Source organism: Lissotriton vulgaris, chromosome 8 (genome assembly GCF_964263255.1).
Source record: "Lissotriton vulgaris chromosome 8, aLisVul1.2, whole genome shotgun sequence".
In the NCBI taxonomy this organism is placed as follows: Eukaryota; Metazoa; Chordata; class Amphibia; order Caudata; family Salamandridae; genus Lissotriton; species Lissotriton vulgaris.
The window spans coordinates 266,408,081-266,432,994 of record NC_141696.1 but is presented as its reverse complement, the minus strand read 5'-3'; the positions used below and the strand labels follow the sequence as shown (position 1 = coordinate 266,432,994).

Genomic DNA, 24,914 nt, shown 5'->3' with positions numbered 1-24,914 from the left:
CCGCCAAAACCAACTTACACGAAGGAATGAAAGAAGTAGCCGAGTGGATGAAGAACAGCCGTTTAAAACTAAACTCGGACAAAAAGGAAGTCCTCATCTTAGGGTCATCCCCCTTTGCCTGGGACAACTCATGGTGGCCACCGGCCCAGGGAGCCGCACCCATACCTATGGATCACGCACGTAACCTGGGCTTCATCCTGGACTCCTCCCTCTCGATGACCAGACAAGTCAACGCCATCTCATCCTCATGCTTCAACATCCTACGCATGCTCAACAAAATCTTCAGTTGGATCCCCACCGAAACAAGAAAGACGGTCACCCACGCACTAGTCACAAGCCGACTGGATTACGGAAACACCCTTTATGCGGAACCACAGCCAAACTACAGAAAAAACTCCAACGCATCCAAAACGCCTCAGCCAGACTCATATTGGACATCCCTCGACAAGCTCACATTTCCGGCCACCTGAAATACCTCCATTGGCTCCCTGTCAACAAGAGAATAACGTTCTGTCTCCTCACCCGCGCACACAAAGCCCTCTACGAACTAGGACTCGAATACCTCAACACGCGACTGTCCTTCTACATCCCCTCCCGCCAACTACAATCGTCCAATCAAGCCCTCACCACAATTCCGCGCATCCACAAATCCACCATGGGGGGAAGATCCTTCTCCTACTTAGCGGCCAAAACCTGGAATTCTCTCCCCACCCACCTCCGCCTTACACAGACCCACCTCTCCTTCAGAAAGCAACTAATAACGTCGATATTCGATAAGTAAAGCACCCCCCTCCCTCAAGCGCCTTGAGACCCTCTGGGTGAGTAGTGCGCTATACAAATTTTGGAACTTGAACTTGAACTTGAACTTGAACTATAGGTGTCATCTCCCTCTCCCCCTTCCTGCCCAGGATAGCTATCAGAATGCAGATGAGTCTTCTGCCACATCCACCCTCGCTGCATTTATGGCTGTCTAGGAGGAATGCACAAACTGTAGCTGGCACCCACCCCAGATGTGTATTGGAGACAGGTTGCAGGCACACAGAGCTAAGTTAACCACATGGCTGCTAGGCGTTTTCCCGTCCTGCGCTGAAGTACCAAAATTACCATTATTCATGACGAGCTGGCCTTGTCATCCGCGGACGGCAGGTAAGCGCCATGACGAGGCCAGCTCGTCATTAGCTTCGAAGGGGTTAAGAGCAGAGACATGTCCGCGTTCTAAAAGTGGCATTTCTATAATGGTAATGTTGAATCAAACTTTATCATTAAAAAGGATTTATCATTATACCATTCCAAAGATATGAAACATTATTTAGCTACTCCTCTCTATTCAGAAATTACAGCTAAAAGTGTTTTAAGGCATTCCCAAAGCCCAGCGTATGAGAGCTGTAGGCCTCACAGTAGTGAAAAATGAATTTAGCTGTTTGTCACTACCAGGACCGTCAAACTTAAAAGTACATGTCTACCTTTTAATTATTGCTTAGGGCTACCTAGGGACTACCTTAGGGGTGCCTTATGTGTAAGGTTCCCTGTTTTCCATTGTTACTGATAGAACACCATTTTTTTTTGTCTGTATTTATTTTTAAATATGGATAAAAACGGAAATTGGGTGCTGTTTGAGTGATTCCAAATACACTTTTCGATGACTGTCAGGCCAATAACTGTGTGGACTGATATGTAAAAGGGTTAAAAAAGAAAGGAGTTTTGGTAAAGAGGATTAAACAGCAGTAGATATGCGCAAAGCTGATACTGAAATGCTCATATTCTCATAAAAGTGCATTGATTTATCTTCTGCATTTGTTCATATCACTAAAACCTGGCACACATTCAAGCATGACTGCATATTTATTAGTTAAACAAATATAGAAAAATCATAGTTTCAGCTTTCTTTTTCTCACAAAATCCATTATAAATATGGATAAATACAGATAAAGTTGCCAAAAAAAATATAGATAAATACAGACGGAAATGTAAAAGAAATAAACACCATAAAACCGGGAGCCCTACTTGTGTGTAATAAAAGGGGATTTTAAGACATGGCAAGTGGTTTTTAATGCCAAGTCGAAGTGGAAGTAAACTGCACACACAGGCCCTTCACTGGCAGGCCTGAGACAGGTTTGAAAGGCTACTTGTGTGGGTGACACAATCAGTGCTGCATGCCCATTTGTTGCATTTGGATTACAGGTCCTGGGTATATGGTATATCACTTTACAAGGGACGTTCAGGTAACCTAAATATGCCAATCAGGTATACACCAAGGTTATCATGTTGCGGGGAGTACCACATACACTGTAGGACTGGTTAGCAGTGGTAACATGCTCAGAGTCACAAGGCCAATAAAAACATACAGCAAAGAGTGGAGGTAAGCAGGCAAAACGTTGGGGGAAGATCACCCTAAGGTCTAACACCCACCAATCATAAATACTGGATTCCTTTTGCTGTACTTGTGCTGCTCCCACAAATCAAGATAAGGATACCAACTTAATTTTTCTACTCCAATTTCAAGTTCATTCCCACATTTTTGTATTTGCTTTTATGCATACTGACTTCCTAAATCTGTAAATATTACATGTTTTAAACAGCTACAGATCCCCAGAGTAGGCATCATGGACTTTGAGGTGTCAGCGGACAAAAGGTTAAGAACTACTGGTCTAAGGGAAAACCTAGAGATCTTGTTGAAAAAATGTTTGAACAGCAGTACCACTTTTTCCCAAACTAGATAGCAAGGATCAAAGGAGTTGCTTATTTTTACCAGAAGAGAGTAGACAAAATTCAGTCTGGGATGGGTTGAATTCTAAACTTGCTTTTGCCATTCAGGTTTCAATTGCGAAAGGCAGTCCTGCAATTGTTGGACATCAGCCTGTGATGAAACTGATGGATAACAATTTGCATGACTTGATTTCAAATCAAATAGCTATAAGCACTAGTCTTCTCCATGTGACACCTCAGACTCTCCATACAGAGGTCAAACAATATGGTAAAAGTTTGAAGCCCTTGGGACCACAGTGTACTGGCAGACAGAAGGACCTGGGTGGATATACCCAAGTGGGCTTACAAGAGCATCCTGTGAGAAACTCCAGCACCCTCTCATGTACGCCTGTAGTGAGTGATAGAATGGAAAAGAGTGTCTCGTAATCTGACATATCGAAAGCTGTTGAGACATCTGGAAGCACCAGTTTACAAGTTGCATTCCATTGGCAGCTTTCAAGATATCATCCACCAATTGGGGCCTGTCAACTAGTTATTGTGATGTGAACAGCAGCCTGATTGGTAAAGGTGTGAGTATATATGGTCTACTCAAAATGAGTTAGTGGTCGGATATAGGCACATTGTTCAAATTATTTTGCCAACAAATGGAAGATTATTAATGGGTCAACATTTTTCAGTATCATTTCATCCAGCGTAGGTTTCCTTTGATGGGGGAGAAATGTCCAGTTTTCAAACATCCCTGATTGAAAGGGGCTTCCAATTATGAGTGGAGTGTTTTTAATAGCTCTTGCAGACACCCAGAAATGGGGATAATAAAGACTCTTAAAAATATGTAAAGATAAATTAGTAAGTTAATTTAGGAGCAAAATGCCAATAGTGTGAGCAGAAATACTACAGCTGTTGTAAAAACCTCCTTTAGTAGTACATTTGGAAGTGATTAGTCTGAGCTAAGATTATTGCAGCACTGCACAAATTATGCTATCTGGATGGATTCCAGGATTTTTAAGTTTTTTATTTCTGCCTGCCTTGTGCTGTAGGCTACAAGAACATGATCGATAGATTTCACCTTAGAGTATTAACTGCTCCTCACTTTCCTGAACACATCGAGCAGACAGTTAGAGCCCTTGCAGGTTGAACCAGCGGAGATGGATGCCAAAGCTGCAATAAAGCACAGCAATTTAGTGCCTAATTTGTATAACACGAAGTGCTGGTGCTCAAATGTTTTCATAGGAGGCCACCACCCATTTTCCTGGCTCCACCCATATCCTTCATTGGCTTCACTCACTTACACCTTTGGCTCCAGTGATATGTACCCAGTAAAGAGGAAGAGAAAGATAGAAAAGCATATCCCAAAGGAGAAAGCGGAGATTAAAAAGAGCTTCAAGAACGAGTGGATAAAGAGGCAGAGGAAGTCTAAGGGAGCAGAAACAGTCATTTAGTGGCATTAAAACTAGGCTGCCTTGGCTTTTATCAAACCACAACATTCGCAACAGACTCATAAGAAAAACATAAAGGCCCACAAATTCAGTGTTATTATTAGACCAGTGTTATTTGGAGCAGACTAGCCACCCCCTATATTACTACAGTAATCAGGCTCACACTTGCCAACCCTTTTGAAAGGTTTTTAATTAGCACATCCTACACACCATCCCAACCTGGGTACTGCAACATTTTAAACTGTGTAGAGACACATTTACATATAATCATTCAAAATGAGACTCGTTTGCATAATGAATGGCTGTCCTCAATGCCGGGCAGGGTCCAGCCATGAACAGCCCTGCTTCAGACCCTGTGAAGCAGGTACACTGCATAGTGACATATGCACCTGTTCCTGTGCCATAACCTTGCACACTGAGGGGGCGGCATAGAGCATCACAGTGGTTGAGTGGGGGGGGGGGGTGAGTTCCTGCGCTCGGGTTGGAGGCCAGGCTGGGCACGAGATGGAGTCCCAGTGTGACAGTCCCTCTTCCCATGGCGTTCTCTCTCCAAATCTCTCTCCCAGAAGCTCCGACCCCTCACATTGCTTTGACTGAGCCACCATCCCTGAGCAGCTGGATAGGAGGGCGACCCCAAAGAAGGCCCAACTGAAGGTATGGTAAGGGATAGAACAGTGCCCGCCCTAGAGGAAGGTCCACGTGAAGGTATGGTAAGGGATAGGACAGTGCCCGTCCTAGAGGAAGGTCCACACAGGCATAATAAAGGAGAGAAACCCTTAAGGGGCATTGATTACGAGGTCGATAATGGATATACACTGAGCAAGAAGGAGACCCCCCAAGAGGGGCCAAGTGGATGGTATGCGAGTGGGGTCTCTGAGTAAGGGCCCAAATGAATAATGAAGGGTTCTGGTGGTGGGCTGGGGGTGTGACAAGAGGGGTGCTGTAGAGGAGAGGAGAGTCCAGAGGAAGACTCAAATAGAGAGGGGGAGAGCTCTCGGAGGAAAGGAACCATTGCTTTCACTGATGCCTTGCAACTGCTCTGTCCCTCCCGCCCCCTACACTGGTGCTCAAAATGTATCCCTCATCGGCACGGGCAGAGTCAGCCTCTGAGGGCCCTAATCTCGCCATCAAAGACCCCACCCACACGTCTGTCACTGTCTCACATGGTGTGTAGGGACCTGTACTGGGGTCTGTGGGCCCCACCTGTGGTACCTCATGGCCTTTGACCCAGTTCAGGTGACCCGGCGTTACCACATGCAAGGAAAAGCAGCATTGAGTGTTTTTTATTACTTACTGCAGTCGATTACTGCTGGTGGCACTGCCTTTATTAAGAGGCCTGCTGCCCTGCTGCTTCAAAGTGCCTGCTTCGATGTCATGCTAACTGGTGCTACTCGTCCACTGCAGTGCGTGTGTGGGGGACAGAGGCGCAACTAGAGCCACATTTCGGGGGGGGGCTAAGAAAAGATTTCGGGGGGGGGGTGAACTTTAATCAGTAGGCAGAGTGGAGCGCAGAGTCGAGCTGCAGGGGCTCTTACAAGGGCTGAAACAATAACAATGCCTAATTAACATTCAAATGGTCTTTAAACGACCTGTAAAACGTTCGGGTGCGGCTGTGTGTGTGCCCGGGATCTGTCTCATCCCGGGCTGCCACACACGACGGGGGGGCTGAAGCCCGGTGAGTTCAATGGGTGTTGCGCGCCTGGTGGGGGACGTGGTCCACTGTCTGTGGAAGAAAAAAGGTTACGCACGTACCTGTTGCTCGCCAGAGCCCCCTACCCTCATAGAAACAAATGCAGTCCAATTAGTGGCCTGCTCACCGGCAAGACTGAACTGAAAGCCAATTTAATTTGCATAATTGATATGGATTCATAATCGGGCTCGCTGCACTCTCTAAGCAGCACTGCACAGAAACACTCTTTTTCTTCGCCACAGGATTCTGGAAACTGTAACAGAGTGTGAACAACACTGCAGTAAGATGGTAATTATATTTTATTTACTTTGACACATGACGTGCAGTGATGTAACTTGGCAGTGGCAGTGTAGACCCGGCCCTGATAAAAAAAGGCGCTGTTGCTAAGCACTGGAAACCACAGGCACAAATTAAGCACTGGATCAATTTCATGTAGAGTCTTTATCCCCCATCTATCAAAACCCAATGTCAGACACCTCAGCACCTCTTAAAGATTGGTCCCCATCGACGTCATTTGGAGGTAGTCAGGGGTCGCAGCTGTGACCTCTAACTTGCTCCCTGCTACTACTGCCACTTCCTTTGCGGCCCCTGGCCGCAGAGGAGGCAAATATTCTGCCCCCTCTGAGGCCAGCAGTTGCAAAGGAACTGCCAGGGGTAGCAGGGTGCACCCTAGAGATCCCAGCTGCGACTCCTGACTACCCATATCTAAGGTTAAAATACAGTAAAGGCACATAGGGAAGTAATACAATTCAGAACATGTCCTTATAGGCAACTTTAAATTGAGGTTACACAGTCTGAGAATTCTCTATAAAAACTTGAGAAAAAAAGAGATAAAAGAAAAAGAGACAGGCAGTCCAGGGAGAGACAGAGAGCAAGAGAAACAGAGCTATATACGAAGAGAGAGTGAGGCGAGAAGAAATTAGGCATAAATAGGTAGAGAGTGAGACAGAGAAAGAAACAGAAAGAAACGGAAATAGAGAGAAAGAGAGAGAGCTAAGCTAAACCGACAGTTGCATGAATGTCATTTCCCAACTATTTAAAATCCTACATGGATAGCCAGAACTTACTTTGTCATGTTGGTGGCCGGAACTCCCCACGTTTTTACGAGTGCACCTGATACAAGCTTTGTTTTAGTTCACCAATGTTCGAATTTATATATGTATGACAACAATATCCAACATAGAAGTGCCCAGTAAACAAACATGTTAGAGGACATAGGAAAATACAATACGTTTGCAGCAATGTATTGCAGCATTTCCTTCCAAATTGCTTTGATCGATTTCAGCTCTCTGGAGACTATCAAGCCTTGTGTTTCAGAGGGCACTATAAATCACAACACACATCCTTAAAAATGCATGTGATGCGGCAAACAATACAGTTCATGAGGTGCAGTAGGCTTGTGATTATTTACAACGGCCAAAATAAGGGTCCATTACATCGGGTGCTCCTTAGTCCTTCTTGTAAGTGAAGTAATTGTGTACTGCCTCTATGTCCCTTGCCCCATCACAATATTTGCTTAAGATGCACCCCCATCTACCAGCTGGGAGCCAAAAAAGGGGCTGACATTCACTGCATCTTTATTCGTGTCTCCTGTCTCAAACCTAGAAGAGTATTTGGGAAAGAAGTAAACAGAAGGAGGTGATAGGACCCCTGTCAGAGACAGACCTCCAGCTTCCCTACAGGAGCATTGCCTTGCCATACTTGACGAAACCGGGGTACAAGGAAACAGTACGTTTACACAGAGCATTGGACTTTATCCCTCCCTTTATAAAGAAATGCAAGAACTGGCGATTTGAAGAATGCATTTGGTAATCACTTTGCCTCTTAATATGGAATATGAAATTAAGGATACATCGGTTTTTGGCCAAATTTTCCAAAGAACTTACAGTGACCATTCCTATTCATCTTAATGTGCTAGATATAATACAAGTTTCTCAACTAAATCAATATGCTTCATATCATGTTTCGCTAATATCTTCTCAACATATGGAAGATAACCTGCCAGACTCATTTCTGGTTGATATATTTATAGCTAGTTTGGCGCGACATTGATCTTTGGCTGAACCTAGATAAGAAGTTTGTTTCAGAAAAAAGTTTGTGCAGGTCCCACCTTACTTTACAAGCAGGGGTGTATAGAACTCATCCAGCACAATCTCTCCTGTATGATTTTCAAATCAGACCCAATCTTTTGCCCTCCTGTAAAGACTGAAACAGCAGATTGAGTTTCTCATTTAAGTGTCTTTTGACGTGATATGGCAACAGCTACAGCCAGTGAAGCTTCTATAGCTACAAGAAGAAATCTACTGAAAGGCTTGTATAACGCTTTACTCAAAAGGCAACAGCAATCCACTTGCCATTTAGAGGCACTCATTTGTTTTGATCTGAGTTGAAAGAGTAGATAAATATAATGAGTGAATAATAGAAACCTTCTTTAGCATTCAGATAGAATTTCTCCTCTTCTGCATCATATTGAAATAATTATTCTTTTGTGAGCCCTCCCCAAGGCAGAAACCACCATTACAATCTCCAGAAGCACCAGTTTAAGGCATATGAATATATCTTCCATTAAAAACAAAAGTAAGGATCTCCGGTGAAACCTCAAATGTCCAAAGTGACGAGTGAGTTCAAAATGGTCGTAGAGTCGAAGCCCTTCAGCTCTTAGGTTTTTAACAAGCCTTTCAAGTTGAAGACTCTTCAGAGAATAATTCCTCAAGTGTTCCCAGGTTTGTTCATTGTGACAATAGACTTGCATTTTTCATATATTTACTTCCCAGGGACAACCATTTGCCATCACTTCCACAGATTCTGTGTTCAAGGGATTCAGTACCAGTTTCAAGTGCTTGTATTTGGCATTAAATCAGCAACATTGGTGTTTACCTAGTTGGTAGATCCAGTGATCATACCTCTGCATCTTAAGGGATGGTCAAACTAGCCATATGTAATTGGTTGGTTTCTACATACTCCGTTAAAGCAGGAATGTCTAAATGGTTCTGCAGGAATATTTACTCGACTAATAAATATGGAGTTTTTACAATGTCTCAAGAAATGTGAGCTGTCTCTATTTCAAAACCGTGTATTAATAGGAGATAATTTTGAGATGTGTACCTGGTAGTCCTTCCAGAATAGATTACATTATTATATTTTTTTATATGTGTAATTTCCTATTGGGATTAGATGGGATCCACAAGTTTGGAGTCTCCGAAATTACAATTTAAAACCCTAAGATATGATGAAGTTAGATTTTTAATTGCAATTCTGAAAATGCCACATTTAGAAAGTTGTCATTTCCTTACTTTAACTATTTGGTGCCTTCTGCCTGTCTCTGAATACACGTCTGGGGTGGGTGATAGCTGGGCTTTGTGCATTCCTTCTAAACAGCCACACACAAAAGAAGCTAAGGTGTGACTGGTGGGCCATCTACTTCCTGATGGGAGGGAGGAGCTGACACTTACACTTGAATACGCTTTGCCCTTTCCACACCCAAAAGGCTGCATATTCCCCTGTAGTGAGTCTGGAGCCAGGGCAGGAAGGGCTGGGGCACTGTGTTCTTCAAATCCCTCTCTAGAAAGCATATCCCACTTCAAAGGCACTTATTATAAGTACTGGACCTCAGACACCACCACATCAGCACACTTTTGGACCAGTGGATACTCTGCCAGGATGATAGACTGCTGTGCTGCTGAAAGGACTGTTACTCTGCTGGATTCCTGCTCTGCTGTGATGTCCTGCTCCTGATGTCCTCTTGCATGGGAGTGAGAAGGACTGGTCCTGCATCTCCCCAACCCAGAAATAAAGTGACTCAACGGGCTTGATTGCTTGCCTTCTATTGAAGTCTCAGGGGCATCAATGACCATCCATCTACCTACATCACCTGGACTCTGCCATCTGAGAGTCTTGCCCTGCCAACTGGTGCAAAACCAGTCCTGAACCCTTGGAAGTGGGTAAACAGTGCCACTTCTAGACAGCCACAGACACAGGAAGGGCTGGGTATAACAGGGGACTCATATGCATTCTGAAAGCATTCCTGGACAGGAAGGGTGAGATGTGGCTCACACTTACATCTGAGTAGGCTGTGTCCTGTCCTCACACAAAGTGCTGATTACCCCCCCAGAGATAGACTGGCATACAGGACTGAGTTAAAAGGGATTCTTGTGCATTTCAGAGATCAATCAATCAATCAATCAGAGCATTTATATAGCGCGCTACTCACCCGGAGGGTCTCAAGGCGCTTGGGGAGGGGGTCCGCTACTGCTCGAACAGCCAGGTCTTGAGCTGCTTCCTGAAGGTGAGGTGGTTCTGGGTCAGGCGGAGGTGGGTCGGGAGGGAGTTCCAGGTCTTGGCGGCGAGGTAGGAGAAGGACCTTCCCCCTGTGGTAGCTCTTCGTATGCAGGGGAATGGCGGCGAGGGCGTGGCCGGTCGATCGGAGCTGGCGTTTGGGAGCGTAGAAGTTGAGGCGGCTGTTGAGGTATCCTGGTCCTTGGTTGTGCAGGGCTTTGTGTGCGTGGGTGAGGAGACGGAAGGTGATTCTCTTGTTGACCGGAAGCCAGTGCAGGTCTCGCAGGTGTCCGGAGATGTGGCTGCGACGGGGGATGTCCAGGATGAGTCTTGCTGAGGCGTTCTGGATCCGCTGGAGTCTCTTCTGGAGTTTGGCGGTGATTCCGGCGTAGAGGGAGTTGCCGTAGTCCAGTCGGCTGGTGACGAGATCTCTTTTAAACTCACCCCCTATATCTAAGGGACTTTTGGTTAGAAGTACCAGGGCCCTGACTACCAAATCAGTACACTACTGGACCTGGGAGGTACTCTCCAGGTGAAAATACTGCTGTGCTGTATGGAGTGCCAATTTGTGATGACTGACTTCTGCCGGACTGCTTCTCTGCTTTGATGAGCTGCCCTGCTACCTGCTGGGGTCCGCTCTGCTGAGTATACGAACTGGACCCATCTCACTTGAACCCGAACGGACTGCAAGGTCTTGCTGGCTCACCTTCTGCTTTCTTAAGTCTCAGGGACAGAAAAGACTTCTTGCAATTCTGCGGGTGCTGCTGGAATCTGCCATTTGTGAGTCCTACCCTTGCCTGATGTACCCCATCAGTCCTGGGCCTCAAAAGTGAGTTCTGCAGTTGATTCTTTAAAAACCGATGTATTGCCTCAACTGCGTAAGAATTTCTGCTGCATTGCCCTTCGATGCAGATGAAGAGGCTGCTCGATGTTGATGAATCCATAGCCTGCATGGCTCTGTGACGACGCCCTGCAAGGCTTGATGACAATGCAATGCATTCACTTCAACAGAGCTCGACGACGATGGCTCAATGACTCTGCAGCAGACTCTCGACGTAGACAGAAGCTTCCTCCAAGGTATTTCTTCAACGACAACTGCCTGTGTTCTGTGGCCAGCCTGCCCTCCATCGTGGTCGCTTAAACTTTAAATTTACACCGGTCGCTCATGACCTCAGGTAACCTTTTGACCGCTAGTGACTTCTAAGCACTGTTTTCACATTCAACCTTTAAAATGTCATATCTTAACTTCTACTTATTGGATATTTGTCAGTTTGGTCTTGCGTTAATCAGGTAAATAGCCTCCATCTCTCTAAACCTGTATGGAGTATCTTTGTGGTGTTTTCATGTATTTACTGTAGTTTAGAATTTGCACAAATACTTTGCACACTGCCTCTTCAGTTAAGCCTGGCTGCTCTGTGCCAAGCTACCAGAGGGTGAGCATAGGTTAATTTAGGGTCTGTATCTGATTGACCCTGACTAGAATGGTGGTTCCTACTTGGACAGGGTGCAAACCGCTGCCAACTAGAGACTTCTACATCTCAGATTCTCAATTTTAAAACACTATGAAAGGCCCTGGAATACCTTTCAGAAACAGTTGAGTCATTTTCCTTATCTTCCCTGGTGAGTAATTCATCCTCTGTCATACACTATTTGGGGATGGGTTTGAACTGATTTTTTAGATCTATACATTGAAATCCCACTTTTCCAAATTACGATCATTTATTTGTCTAGCTGAGAGGGAGATGTTATCATCTAATCTTCTAAAGAGCTTTTCTTTATCTTAACCTGATTGTCTTTCTAATCCTCCCCTGTCGAACCTTGCTCTAGTCTTCAAATCTTTAAAAACTCATATTTTGTGACTGTAGATTCTCCGAATTTGATCTGTCTAACAATGAAAGGTAACATTTCGGTGCCAGTAACATCAGCTCAACAATTTGAACAGTTGCCTGATATGCTCTGCAGTGCCTTTTTCTTCTCAATATTGGAAGATTTAGTGAGTTTACTTTATGATCCAGATTTTCTTCCAATAATAGCTTCAGAGTTGTTTGGAGAAAAATACAGTAAATGTTCCCCTCTCCAAAGGATGAATTGTGGAATCTAGAAAAACGTATTCAGTAAGAACATTATGCCTTGAACAAAGTCTCCAAATGTGTTTGCAAATGGTACACCAAATATTATGGGATTTTTCTCTGATTTTGCAATGCGACCAATGTACTGTTAGGTCACTTCACGAAATCTTCAATCACAGTTTGTCACACAACCAAGTGCAACCAGCAGCAAGCCACCATCCATGCTTTAACATCTCCCAGCAGGAAAAATATATATTTTACAGCAGCCTGTATTCCCTAAAGGACCTAGCATAAAAAAAGTGTCTCTCTTGAAGGTACATCGGGGACCACATGCAGTGATCACCTTGAACCCTTTCTTCTCTCCTCTAGGTCGCCAGACATGATTCACAAATGGTAAGGTGTCCAATGGGGTCACATTCCCTTATGAGAATCAGTTACTATCAGTTACCATCTCCATTAAGTTGTTGGTAACTGATCAATGGTTTGCAAATGGAAATATGGAAATGCTGTTCTGACTCGCAAAAGTGGTTTAGTGTGTTGTACCTAACATTTTTGCATTCACAAACTCTGTAATTGATCAAATCTCAGGGTTGCTAAACACAAATGTGTTTAGTACATTAGACCCAAAGTCGTGATGGTTGACAAAACATTTCTTTGTAAACTTAGTTGCAGCAGGCCAAGGATGTATAGCCACATCCATGACCACCAGTAGACAGTTTCTGTCCACTACAGCACTATTCTATTAGTTGGCTGAAATTTCTCTCCTGGCTCGGATTTAGGAATATTCCACAAGACATCTTCCTGTTTCTTGGTTAGAAGTTTAGTTGGTACCTTAAGAAATATGTAGACCAGCCACCTAGGCATAATATGTTTGTGCATCTTTATAGACTTTAAGGTATCATCAATACACATGGAAGGAAGTTTGGTGTCCCTGTTCATAATTCCATTCTGTGTAAAAACAAATCTTTAATACAGTTACATTGTGTGTTGCATTAAGTGGCTTTGTTATGTATTTTATTTGGGATCTGGAAAAGCTAGCCTGGCTTTGGTATTGCTCTTGAGTAATGACTGGGACAAGAACACCAGGTGAAGGTAATATCTTGTTTACTTACCTTTAATCCTATGTAATCTCAGTCCTATCCACACATGTAACAGTCATTATGACCTGAATCGCTCTCCAATGTAATGGCCTTTTGCAGAAGGCTTTGTTATTTTAGAAGGTGCTGGGAATGTCAGCCCCTTTTAGAGCTCCAACCTTGGGGTGGGAGTGGGGTAGTGGCGGCTCGCATAGGGTGTGGGGCGGGGGGGGGAGGGTGGGGGGTAGTAAAGTTGGACATATGATGGAATGGAGGAAAGTATTACTTTCATCCATTCCGACGTATTTCCGACTATACTACCCCCCCCCCCCACATCCCCCGCCTTGACCCACCACCCCGCAGCACACCCTATGCGAGCCACCACTGGGGTGGGGTATATTCAAAATATATTCTCCTAAAGGTAAGATTAACTTCATAAGTAATACTGAAAGAATATGAGTATGAATGAGTAATAAAGATTTCTGGTACATAAACAGGTTCATATGCATTTCCGTAGCAAATCTTGCAACTACATTTTCACTGGACAGATTTAAACCAGTATTAATAAACCAGTTCCATAGAGACTTGTTGTAAAGGTTTGTTAAAGAAATAAACTGCTTGTAACATGTTTTATTTTCGTTTTAGAGAAGCTAACATTCAAAGAAGTTAAATCGCCACAAGAATTTCGACAAGGAGAAGATGCAGAAGTGGTTTGTCGCATCAGCAGTTCACCTGCACCTATGGTGAGCTGGCTTTATAACAATGAAGAAATCACAGGTCTATCAGACAGTAAGTACAGTGTGCGCATTACCAAAATGAATGAGTTTAAAGAAATTACACAATACTAAAAGTATTATGCATGCAAATTTGACCGACCAATATTCTCCTGAATAATGAAAATGCAGTGCAACTCCTAATTACTGCCAAAGATATACATGCTACCACAAAGGTTGTTCAAATGTGTATTTGCATCCTTGTTTAGGGATTTGGCATTCGCCATTTTGTTATTGTTCTCTTAACTAATAGAAATTAGACCCATCACAACCATATGTGGAAATGTTGTGCAATGTAGGTCATGGAGGAGCTGATCCATGCTAGATTTCCACGTAATCCACATAAAATACATTTGCAAAGAAATAATTTATAGGAAAACCTTTTCCAGCCAATCCAGCATCAAAGTTAATATTGAAAATGTGGCACCCATTCGAAGCTCTTCACTTCTGATGTATAGCATTTCACTTTCTCTGGTTCTGATTCTAAGTTCACAGCAGTTAATTTAAATGTCCACAGTAACATGTTGTTTGATTTGTTGGTCATGCACGAGGGGCTCTATGCGGGGAAGAGATTAGCAAATGTAACCTTTGGTCTGTCTACAGCATTACAAGCCTAATTGGGCCCTGCTTGAGATGTATAACTATTTGTGTTTGAATTACAACCCTGTGCATTGTGCTGTTTACATGCAGAGTAACCATGTGTGATTTTCATTGAACCCATATTTTTCCTATGACTGCTGTGTCCATGGGCTTTTCAGCTTGCAGTTGTAATATCATTAAGAATTAAAGGCTATGTTTTTCGACATTTCATCTGCTTAGTTAATCACACCGTAATCCATGCTGAGTTTAGTTGAATGGTATTCGAGGTTGATATATATTATTCCACGCTATGAGGTCTTTCCATGCTAATAAGACATTACAATTGTTGTGCAAGTGGCTGCACACAGCAGGGTGAGGAGCTAATGACGCCTGACTTCCCTTTTATTAGGGGAACAACGCCATGGGGTTCATACGGTGTTTCTTCCTTAGAATGTAGTTGAATGACTACTGGGAACACATTCATATTGTAAAGTTTACTTTCATTTGCTGATGTGTTTTTAACGATTTCTTCGTGCGGCTAATGGTCAGCCATGGCGTCCTGCTCGGTGAGGAGAAAGTTATACACCATAATATTACGTCTATTTAAGGTTTCGATTTTATTTATTTTTCTCCCAAAAAGGCATTTTACAAATGTAGGTTGCAAATGCAAAGTCATTTATCCCACTGTACATTTTTTTGCTGTCGAGATTTTAATATGGTTGTTGTCAGAATGAGCAGTTAGGGTAACGACTTCCTACGCTTCGTAGTACAATTAGGTAGCATTTATGTACCACCTCGTACTGCTGATTAGACTCAGAAAGGCATTTTGTTCAAACTGACTCTCAAGTGCGCACTCATTAATGTCATGAGATGTCAAATAAAGATATTTTTATATTTATCTTATTGGTAGTACTATTGGTATTCTGTTGTGTACTTCAACTTTGCACTGTCGCTATCAATTTATTCGGATGCAGGTTATACGCATTGATCTTAAAAAAGATCCGAAATTTGCTCCTGACTTTCAAATAAATGTCATATTTTGTGGAATTGCTGAGGATTCCAGGAGTACCATTGGGGCGATGCAACCATAAGAAGTTCCATAGCTCAGTGCTATTTTGCACAACAAAGTTCAGCCCACATATATGAGTGCCTTTATTTACACATGGGCCTTTATTTACAAATGTAAATCAATGCGTGGCATTATCAAAACATGGATTTACACTTGCAAAAAAAATTGTGAAAGCAGCAACAGGTTTCTGCATCCATTGGCTAGTCAGATTCCTTAGGTTCGAAAACCTGCTGATGTGGTTCACAGAAATTACACTGGATGATTCTTTCTGTCTTGGCCAGTCAGATTTGATTTTTATTGCACTGTCATTTTATAGCGTGCCCCATTGCATAGAATGTCTGTTCTTCCACCCATGTTGGGTGTAAATCCATGCTCCAGTTTCTATGGCAAGCGTGAACAGTGCTTGCACTCTCTCTTTAAGACACACTGTATTATTTTTTGGTGGGGTTGTAGTCTGCCCCTGCTTTTCATATGTCAGTGTCCTTTATAAAGATGTGCTTTTAAGTGGTTATTTTTCAGATTTGTTCATCCTCTTTCATTGTTAGTTCCCTCCCATGGAGCAGGCCTTAATTTCTTGTAGTCTTCCACATGTCCCATCTTAGTTCTTGGCTCAGGCACTTTATTTTGTACATGGGAAAGAGCCTTTCTTCTGAGTGGTTGTGTTTTGGCTAGCTACAAGCTTTACTGTCAACAGGGCTGTACATTGCAGTCTTATCGCTGGCTTCAAAGTGAGAGGATTTCCTATCCCTTTACCCAGCTGCAGCCCCCCCCTCCACTCCCCCTTTCTGTTTGACTCGAGTGAGGCAGCAACAGGCCTGGGCATCAGTTCAGTCTGAGATAACTTTAATTTTCCATTCAAGCTCTGCTCTCATTTTTTTGGCCTGGTTAAACACTGGCATTATCCCAGGAACTTCAAGGCAAGGCTGCAAGTGCGGTGCAGTCAGGGGCAGCTTTATGGCAGTGCGACTGGTGCAGCCGCGCTGGGCGCTGACCTGTGGAGGGGGGCGCTGTAACCTCAGGGGAGCACTGTGTTTAGCAATAATTCATGATAGGAGATATGAGGGGCACTTTTGCAGGAGGTAGGGAGAGAATCTGATGAGGTGGTCATATGACGTGGGGGAGCCAAAGGAGATTGTCGCACCGGGCATCACCAGCGCTAAAGCCTGCTCTGAGTACAGTTAAAGGAATCCGCCTCATTGTCATGCACCTTGTGAGCAGAGAAAGGCGAGGGAGGTGTGTGTGGTGATGTAAGAAATGGTGATGCTGGTATGCTCTGCCACTGAGGCAGTGCCGGCTTTGAGGCTGAATCGATCAACCTCTGTTGGTGCTTGTGCTATTTTAGAGATGCCGTAGAACAGGCCCTCATGGACACTCCCATTCCCATATACTATGTTTTTCCATATGGAATTGTTCTCATTTGGTGGAACTGTAAATCACAGGCCCCTTTGATGGCTGCGGAGCATACCCAGTCAGGATGAGCTAAACACAGCAGCTGCATAGAGACATCTTGAAGAGCAAGAGAGGTCAGGGCGGGGACAATCCCATCCTGCTGTCCTCATGTGGACAAGTGCACTATATAATTGCACCCTCTCACTCATGTGTTCACATGGAATCGGAAAAAGCTGCCACAGCTGTTCCGTGCCAGGTGGGTGCAAGTCATCACCTATCTCTAGGAATGCTGCCCACAGCAAGTGAACATACAGCTCCACGCCCAAAAAGGGACTACTGTGGATTCCAGATGATGGCATGTAGCTTTGGCAGGCGTGGGGTCGAGGGGTGACTTTTGGCAGCCTCAGTAACAAGTGGTGTTCATCCCAGGCAGTCGGGCGCTGGAGCTTTTACACCAATGTGAGTTTTGAGTCTGAGACGCCTGCTCAGGAAGATATGGTTTTTGCACATAAATCTTGTTTTTGCTTGAATGCTTTCAGACTGTGAGGCGCTAGGGTAAGACTAATCCTATGATGTCATGGGGGGCTCAAGTGTGTGATGTAATTTCCTCCACCCTACATTCTGGTAAATTTACTTCCAATGCCTGTGATGAGCAGTCCCAGCGTCCTCATGAGTGATAGCTATGGCCTTTGCCTGCATTACCCCTGTGCCTTATATGTCATGCACCACCTGCTGGACCTGTTCTCGCAACTTGTGGATGGTACCCTGGGGGCTCAAGTTGGCACAGAGAGCCCCATAAAACACAATTGTAATGATGTTGATGCAAAGTGCCCAGTGACCAAACTGGTCAGGCACTAGGACCGGCCCGAGTGAGGGACGAGGGCGGGCGGAAAGGGAGGAGCTGGGAGACCAAAGGGGCAGTTAGCCGTTAGAAGGTGCAGAGAAAGGACATACAATAAAGAAGGTCCCTGCTACTACCACACCGTGTCTGCCTGAATTCTTGGGGCTGGACACTACAACTGGCGACAAAGCGACTGGACCCTGAGCGTGTGGACGGCTACAGCAGCAACTGGCAACCGACTGGTCCGGAGCTCGCCCCACGTCTGGAGGCTCGAGCGCGCTGCAAGAAAACGCCCACCGAGTGCCCACCTTGGCGGCGGAAGAGTGGTAATCAAAGCGCCTACCGAGTGCCCACCTCGGCGGCGGAAGAGTAGTAATAAAAGCGCCTACCGAGTGCCCACCTCGGCGGTGGAAGCGCGTTGCTGAAAACGCCCACCGAGTGCCCACCTCGGCGGCGGAAGAGTGCCAACAAAAGCGCCTACCGAGTGCCCACCTCGGCGGCAGAAGAGCGCTATCAAGAGAGCCTACCGAGTGCCCAAATCGGCGGTGGAAGCGTGTGGCCGAAGAGAACGCCTACCGAGTGCCCACCTCGGTGGCGAAAGCGTGTGGCCGAAGAGAACGCCTACCGAGTGCCCACCTCGGCGGCAGAAGAGAAAGAAAAGGTGCCCTACCTGATCGTGACTCAAGCGGTGGATCCCGGCTGCGGTGAGTGAAAACGCCGATTAACTGGGTCCCCCGGTGAAGAAACGAAGAAAAACGGCCGAAATCTCGCTAGAAACGAGATTCCCGGGCGGCCATTTTGGAGTCAGGCGGCATTGACCAATCCCCTGCGAGGGATCGTCGGCGGCCATTTAGAAGTCAGGCAAAGAGCCTGAAACAGCAAAAAAGCATTGCCAAGTGCAACAAAGACAGCAAACAAGCACTGGCGAGTGCAACAAATAACAAACAAGCACTGGCGAGTGCAACAAAACAGTAAACAAGCACTGGCAAGTGGAACAAAACAACAAACAAACACTGGTGAGTGCAACAAAGACAACAAACAAGCACTGGCGAGTGCAACAAAAACAACCAATAATAATAACAAACAAGCACTGGCGAGTGCAACAAAGACAACAAACAGAGAGTGAATTAGGACTGCAAAAGCCGTCAGGAACCACAAGCGTACAATGCCTGACTCAGCCCCCGAAAGCATAATGAGAGCATCTCTCCTGCGCCGCCCCGAACCCCTTGTTCTTGAATCCGGCTGGAGCATGTGCCCGCGATGGCAAGAATGGATAGAGGATTTTGAGGACTTCATGAAAGCAGGTGTCAGACCTCGGAGAGAAGCTGCTTATTCTCAAGAACCTGATTGGCAGAGAAGGTGGACGACTCATAAAAGAACTGCCAGAAGAATCCTCTGATTCTTACGCTAAAGTACGTGAAGCACTAGACAGCAAGTTCCTACACAAAAGGAACGTCGACTTTGAGCGGTACACTTTCAACTTGGCCGCGCAAGAGAGAGGTGAACAAATGGGGGCATTCGTAACACGTCTGAGACGATTGGCGAAACATTGCGATTTCGACAAATTCTCAACTGAGGACGCCCTGCGACTAAGAGTCATAGAAGGTTGTCTCTCCGAGCCACTGAGATGCAAGTTACTCAAGAGAAGCTACGCGTTGGAAGAGATCGTAGAGATGACGAGAGTGGATGAACAAGCTGACGAACACGCAAAGAAAATGGAAACCGGGAAAAGTGAGAGACGGGAACAAGTCTTCAGGATGCAGTCTCAACAAGAGCACAGACGGTCTCCACCACAAGCCCGTTAGTCCAGATCAAAGAGACATCCCCACCAGTCAAACAAAGGACACAAAGACACGAGTCACACGAAGGGACGATCAGACAGACAACTCAAATGCTACCGATATGGATACGACTTCCCGCATGCAGATGCATGCCCAGCACTAGGACAACAATGCCGGAAATGTGGCCGAGACAACCATTTTGAAAGCATGTGTGGGGCAGTACCGAAGAGTGACCATGGGGGAAGACACCGACGACATCCACCTTCAAACAGTCGTCATCATGTCAGAGCAGTCCAGGATAGACGAGACTCATCCTCTGGGTCGTCACAATCCGGCTGCCGCTCCTGCAGGACATTTCAATCTCGGCGATCGTCATCAAGAGAATCTCGATCCCCATCGCCCACCCCCGAGTTAGAAAGGAATACCTTTACCGTGTAGCTGACCTTGATCAGCTGAAAGAGTACCAGCGTTTAGACATCAGGGTTGGCTCCCACCCCACCCAGTTCGTGCTAGATAGTGGAGCAACGCTAAACTACTTACCAGTAACAGAGTACCAACGCCATGATACCACCGCCAAAGCTAGTTGATGCCCACGTACAAGTGTATACGTGGATGGCCAAGGAGCCACTTACATGTCTTGGGAAGTTCGAGACCAAACTGTCATATGAAGATCGAACAATACCAGCCTAATCCATGTCATCGAGGGGCCTGAAGCCGACTGCCTGCTGAGCCTAGCCACTGCTGAGCGATTGAAATTGGTGGACATCCCTATTCAGAGTCACTGACAGCCCAACACTCATCCAGAAGTTCCCCAAGCTCTTTCAAGGCCTGGGAAAAATGAAGAACTACCAAATAAAATTGCACATAGATGAGCAAATCACACCTGTGGCGCAACACCACCGAAAAATCCCGTTCCACCTGCAAGAAGCCGTGGAGAAGGAACTCCAAGACCTGCTGGAAGCCGACATCATCGAGAGACCAGATGGACCAACTCCATGGGTCTCCCCGGTTGTGGTGGTCCCAAAGAAAGGAGAAACTGGCCGAGTCCGTCTGTGTGTAGACATGAGGGCGCCCCACACAGCAATAGAGAGAGAGAGACATCCCGGCCCTCACATCAGCGACATGATCACTTCCCTCAATGGAGCCAAGATCTTTTCAAAACTGGACCTCAACAAAGGATACCACCAACTAGAACTGCACGAAAGGTCGAGATACATCACAACATTCTCAACACACCTTGGACTATTCAGATATAAAAGACTAAGCTTCGGGGTGTCATCAGCAGCAGAGATATTCCAAGAGGCCATCAGGAGAACAATACACCACATCCCACAGGTCGTAAACTACAGCGATGACATCCTCGTCTATGGAGCAACGACTCAAGAACATAACAAAGCACTGGATCAGGTCTGTCAAGCACTGATGGACGCGAACCTGACACTCAACAAAGATAAGTGCGAACTTCACAAACCAACGCAAAATTTTTTCGGACACCTATTCTCTGGAAGTGGCATGAAACCAGACCCAGAAAAGGTAGCAGCGCTAAACGATACACCAAGCCCGGAGGATGTAGGCAATGTACGATCGTTCCTAGGCATGACCAGCTACTGCTCCAGATATATACCTGACTACGCCACGCTAAGCTACCCGCTAAGGATGCTCACGAAACAAGGACAGCCCTTTCAGTGGTCCACGCAGTGTGAAGGGGCATTTCGAGAGATCAAGAGAACTGTAGAATCAGCAAAGAACCTATCATACTTCAATCCAAAAAAGAAGACGGAGATAACAGTAGATGCCAGTCCTGTAGGATTAGGAGCCATCCTTGTGCAATATGATGGAGAAGGAGACCAACGACACATAGTAGCATATGCCAGCAGAAGTCTGACGGACACAGAGAGAGCATATTCACAGCCAGAAAAAAAAAGCCTGGCTGTTGTCTGGGCGTGTGAACACTTCCACATTTTCATTTTTGGAAAACATTTTACACTGATAACTGACCACCAAGCTTTGATCACAATATTTGGAAACCCGCGAGCAAAAATGCCACAGAGAATAGAGCGATGGGGCCTACGGCTCCAAGAGTACACCTATACCATAATTCACAAGCCAGGAAAAGATGCAAACCCTGCAGACTACATGTCCCGACACCCCATCAGATCCAACAAATCAGAACAATCAATCGCGGATGAATACATTCACTTCGTAGTGAACCAAGCGAGGCCTCCGGCTGTTCCACTAGAGGCCATTTGTGAAGCGACGCAAACGGATGCCACCCTGCAAGAGGTGAAACGGCTGATCCAAACTAACAGCTGGAGACACACGCCAAGCAATGGACAAAACAACCAAGAGATGGCGGCATTTAAACATGTCCACAAAGAACTGTCGATAGCAGCAAATGGTTTCATCTTACAAGACACCAGAATAGTGATCCCACGACAACTCAGACATGAGGGACACCGGGGCATAGTAGCCACAAAAAGAGCACTCCATGAAAGAGTCTGGTTCCCAACACTAGACCTGATGGTGGAGACGACCTTGAAGGACTGTCCCCAATGTCAACTAGTAAGTCGTCCGGATCCCACTGCACCACTACAAATGTCTCCACTACCGAAGGGTGTCTGGCAACACATTGCCATTGACTTCTTTGGGCCAATCAAATCGGGCCAGTACGTCCTGGCCATCATGGACGAATACTCCAGATTCCCCATCGCACAACTGTGCACATCCACGAGAGCATCGAGTGTCATACCGATCCTAGAGGAGGTCTTTGCCGCATGGGGCAATCCCCTAGTGGTGAAGTCAGACAATGGGCCTTCATTCAACAGCCATGACTTTGCTGATTTTGCCCCGCACCTCAACTTCACACACCGCAAGATCACACCACTATGGCCACAGGCCATTGGAATGATCGAACGCTTCATGGCCACGATCAAGAAGACCATCCAGCAAGCAGAACTCACCGGAAAGAGCCTTCAGACAGCACTCGGCGAGGTATTGCGGGCATACCGAAATACGCCTCACTCCACCACAGGCAAATGTCCTGCCACTCTCATGCTAGGACACCCAGTGCGCACCAGAATACCAATGATGAATATGGCAGCGCACAAACTGTATTCTGACTGATTATGAGGAGATCGCGGCCAGAGACAAGATAAAGAAGGAAAGAATGAAGGACTATGCCGATGAGCGACGTCATGCTACTACCCCTCAAATCCAAGAGGGAGACTGGGTGCTGGCACAACAAGAGCAGCACAGAAAGACTGATTGCCAATACCATGAGGTTCCACTCAAAGTGATACAACAAAAAGGAACCATGATCACTGCAGAGACCGACGGGAAAAGACTTACTAGGAATGTGACGTACTTCAAAAAGTGCAGACCCAGGGTCAAAGAGCTACTGAACGAACCGAAACTGGAGCCGGGAGACCCAGAGACACTGCCAACTCACAGTCAGTTATTGATGGAGACTGCCGATGAGCATGAGCATGACAGTACCAACCTCCAGTCACGCCCCAGACGTGTGATCACGAAACCGTCTCGCTTTATCGAAGAATTCTAAAGAAAAATAATTTGCTGTTTGCTGTGGTGTATATTGTTTTGTTTTCTTTTATTCACAGAGGGGGGAGATGTAATGACGTTGATGCAAAGTGCCCAGTGACCAAACTGGTCAGGCACTAGGACCGGCCCGAGTGAGGGACGAGGGCGGGCGGAAAGGGAGGAGCTGGGAGACCAAAGGGGCAGTTAGCCGTTAGAAGGTGCAGAGAAAGGACATACAATAAAGAAGGTCCCTGCTATTTCAACACCGTGTCTGCCTGAGTTCTTGGGGCTGGACACTACAACAATTGCAGAGACAAAGTCTTCTATACTCAAGCTGCGTGTTTTTTCATTGCATTTAATGACACAAAGTGAATAACTACAGTGGATTTCCAGAGCCCAGATTCTCCCCCTCTAAAGTACACAAGGCGGTGCACACAGTGCTGAAATGTCATGGGATAACTTTTGACTGTAGGCAAACCAGAGGCAGCTTTCATTTTACCCAGCAAAGCCCACATATAATTGCATGATATTATTGCAACATTTCATTGCCAATTACAGCAGGGGGAGCAGCAGTGGAAACTAGTGTTCAGCTCGAGAAGTATCCATCTGACAATATCAGCTGCCAGAGAAGGCACACAGAGAGAAGAAGGCATTTTATACCCTGGTGCTCGGACTGTCCGCTCACAAGATGTGCCCAGTGGGCCTAATATGCCTGAGATAACAAACCACCACTGAAAGCCAGCTCTGGAACAGGGCCTGTCCAACAATTTGGAAATCCAAAATACCAGTGGTATGTTACCTTATTTTGTTCCCTTCTAATGCGCTTAATGCATCCAGCGGGTGCCTCAAAGCATACAGTGGTGAGAAAAAGGCAGTAGGAATAAGGGAATTAAGAAGATTCCTTACGAATATAATCAGCTTTGCAAAAATGCTCATACCACACCAGGCAAGCTGCATAATGTGTCACCAAACTTGAGCATCTGGTCGGCTAGACAGAAAGGTGCGAGAGGAAAATTACTATTTGCAGTGGGGTTCTTTGCTATTTTACTGCAATTTGGATTTTCCACGGGAAGGTGCCACAGGGCTGGTGCTCTATCTTCCCACAGAGGTCATATGTGGTCCACACAAAAGTGCCAAGCAGCTCTATGACCGTCGTGGTGTAATGATATTGTAATCAAATGAAACCTACTACCTTTTAAAATGACACCTTTACAAATACAGCTCAAGGACTAAAGAGTGGAACAAAATGAAGACTGTGGGAGGATTAAAACAAACACTGGCAAAGCCAATATGACTAGCTTATATTATGAGCACCGACAAAAGCATTAGGAATGTGTGCAGCAGTGAAAAAAACAAAAATGATGATGATGAGGATTCAATGTAGGTTTAAGAAGTAAAATAGTCCCTAATGCAGGACAACTCAAACACACCATAGGAGGTGGAATGATGCACCAAACCGCCAATAGCAATACCATCCTCTTTACCAATTGGACTGAACAGTGCTAGCTGCGACCGGTCAGCAACGCCAGCCTTACAATGCCACCAACTGGGAAAGGTAATAATCCCTGTCTGATGAAAGTGTGTCTCTGTAACAGAAGCCCTGGTGGTGAAGAAGGCTGTAATTACACTAGCACAAACTTAATGCCACCTGTAACTGGAACAAGTTGCCTCTGTAGTAAAGATCATCGCAGCT

At 45.6% G+C, this 24,914-nt stretch overlaps 1 protein-coding gene across 2 annotated transcripts in view; it reads left to right on the top strand.

Moving 5' to 3' along the window:
• The window catches only part of NCAM2 (neural cell adhesion molecule 2), a 1,306,184-nt gene that overhangs the window by 503,909 nt on the left and 777,361 nt on the right, over positions 1–24,914 (top strand). For both annotated transcript variants that reach the window (XM_086934039.1, XM_086934038.1), the window contains exon 4: positions 13,898–14,041. In XM_086934039.1, the coding sequence (XP_086790165.1) occupies positions 13,898–14,041 (144 nt within the window). The remainder of the gene's footprint in view (positions 1–13,897; positions 14,042–24,914) is intronic.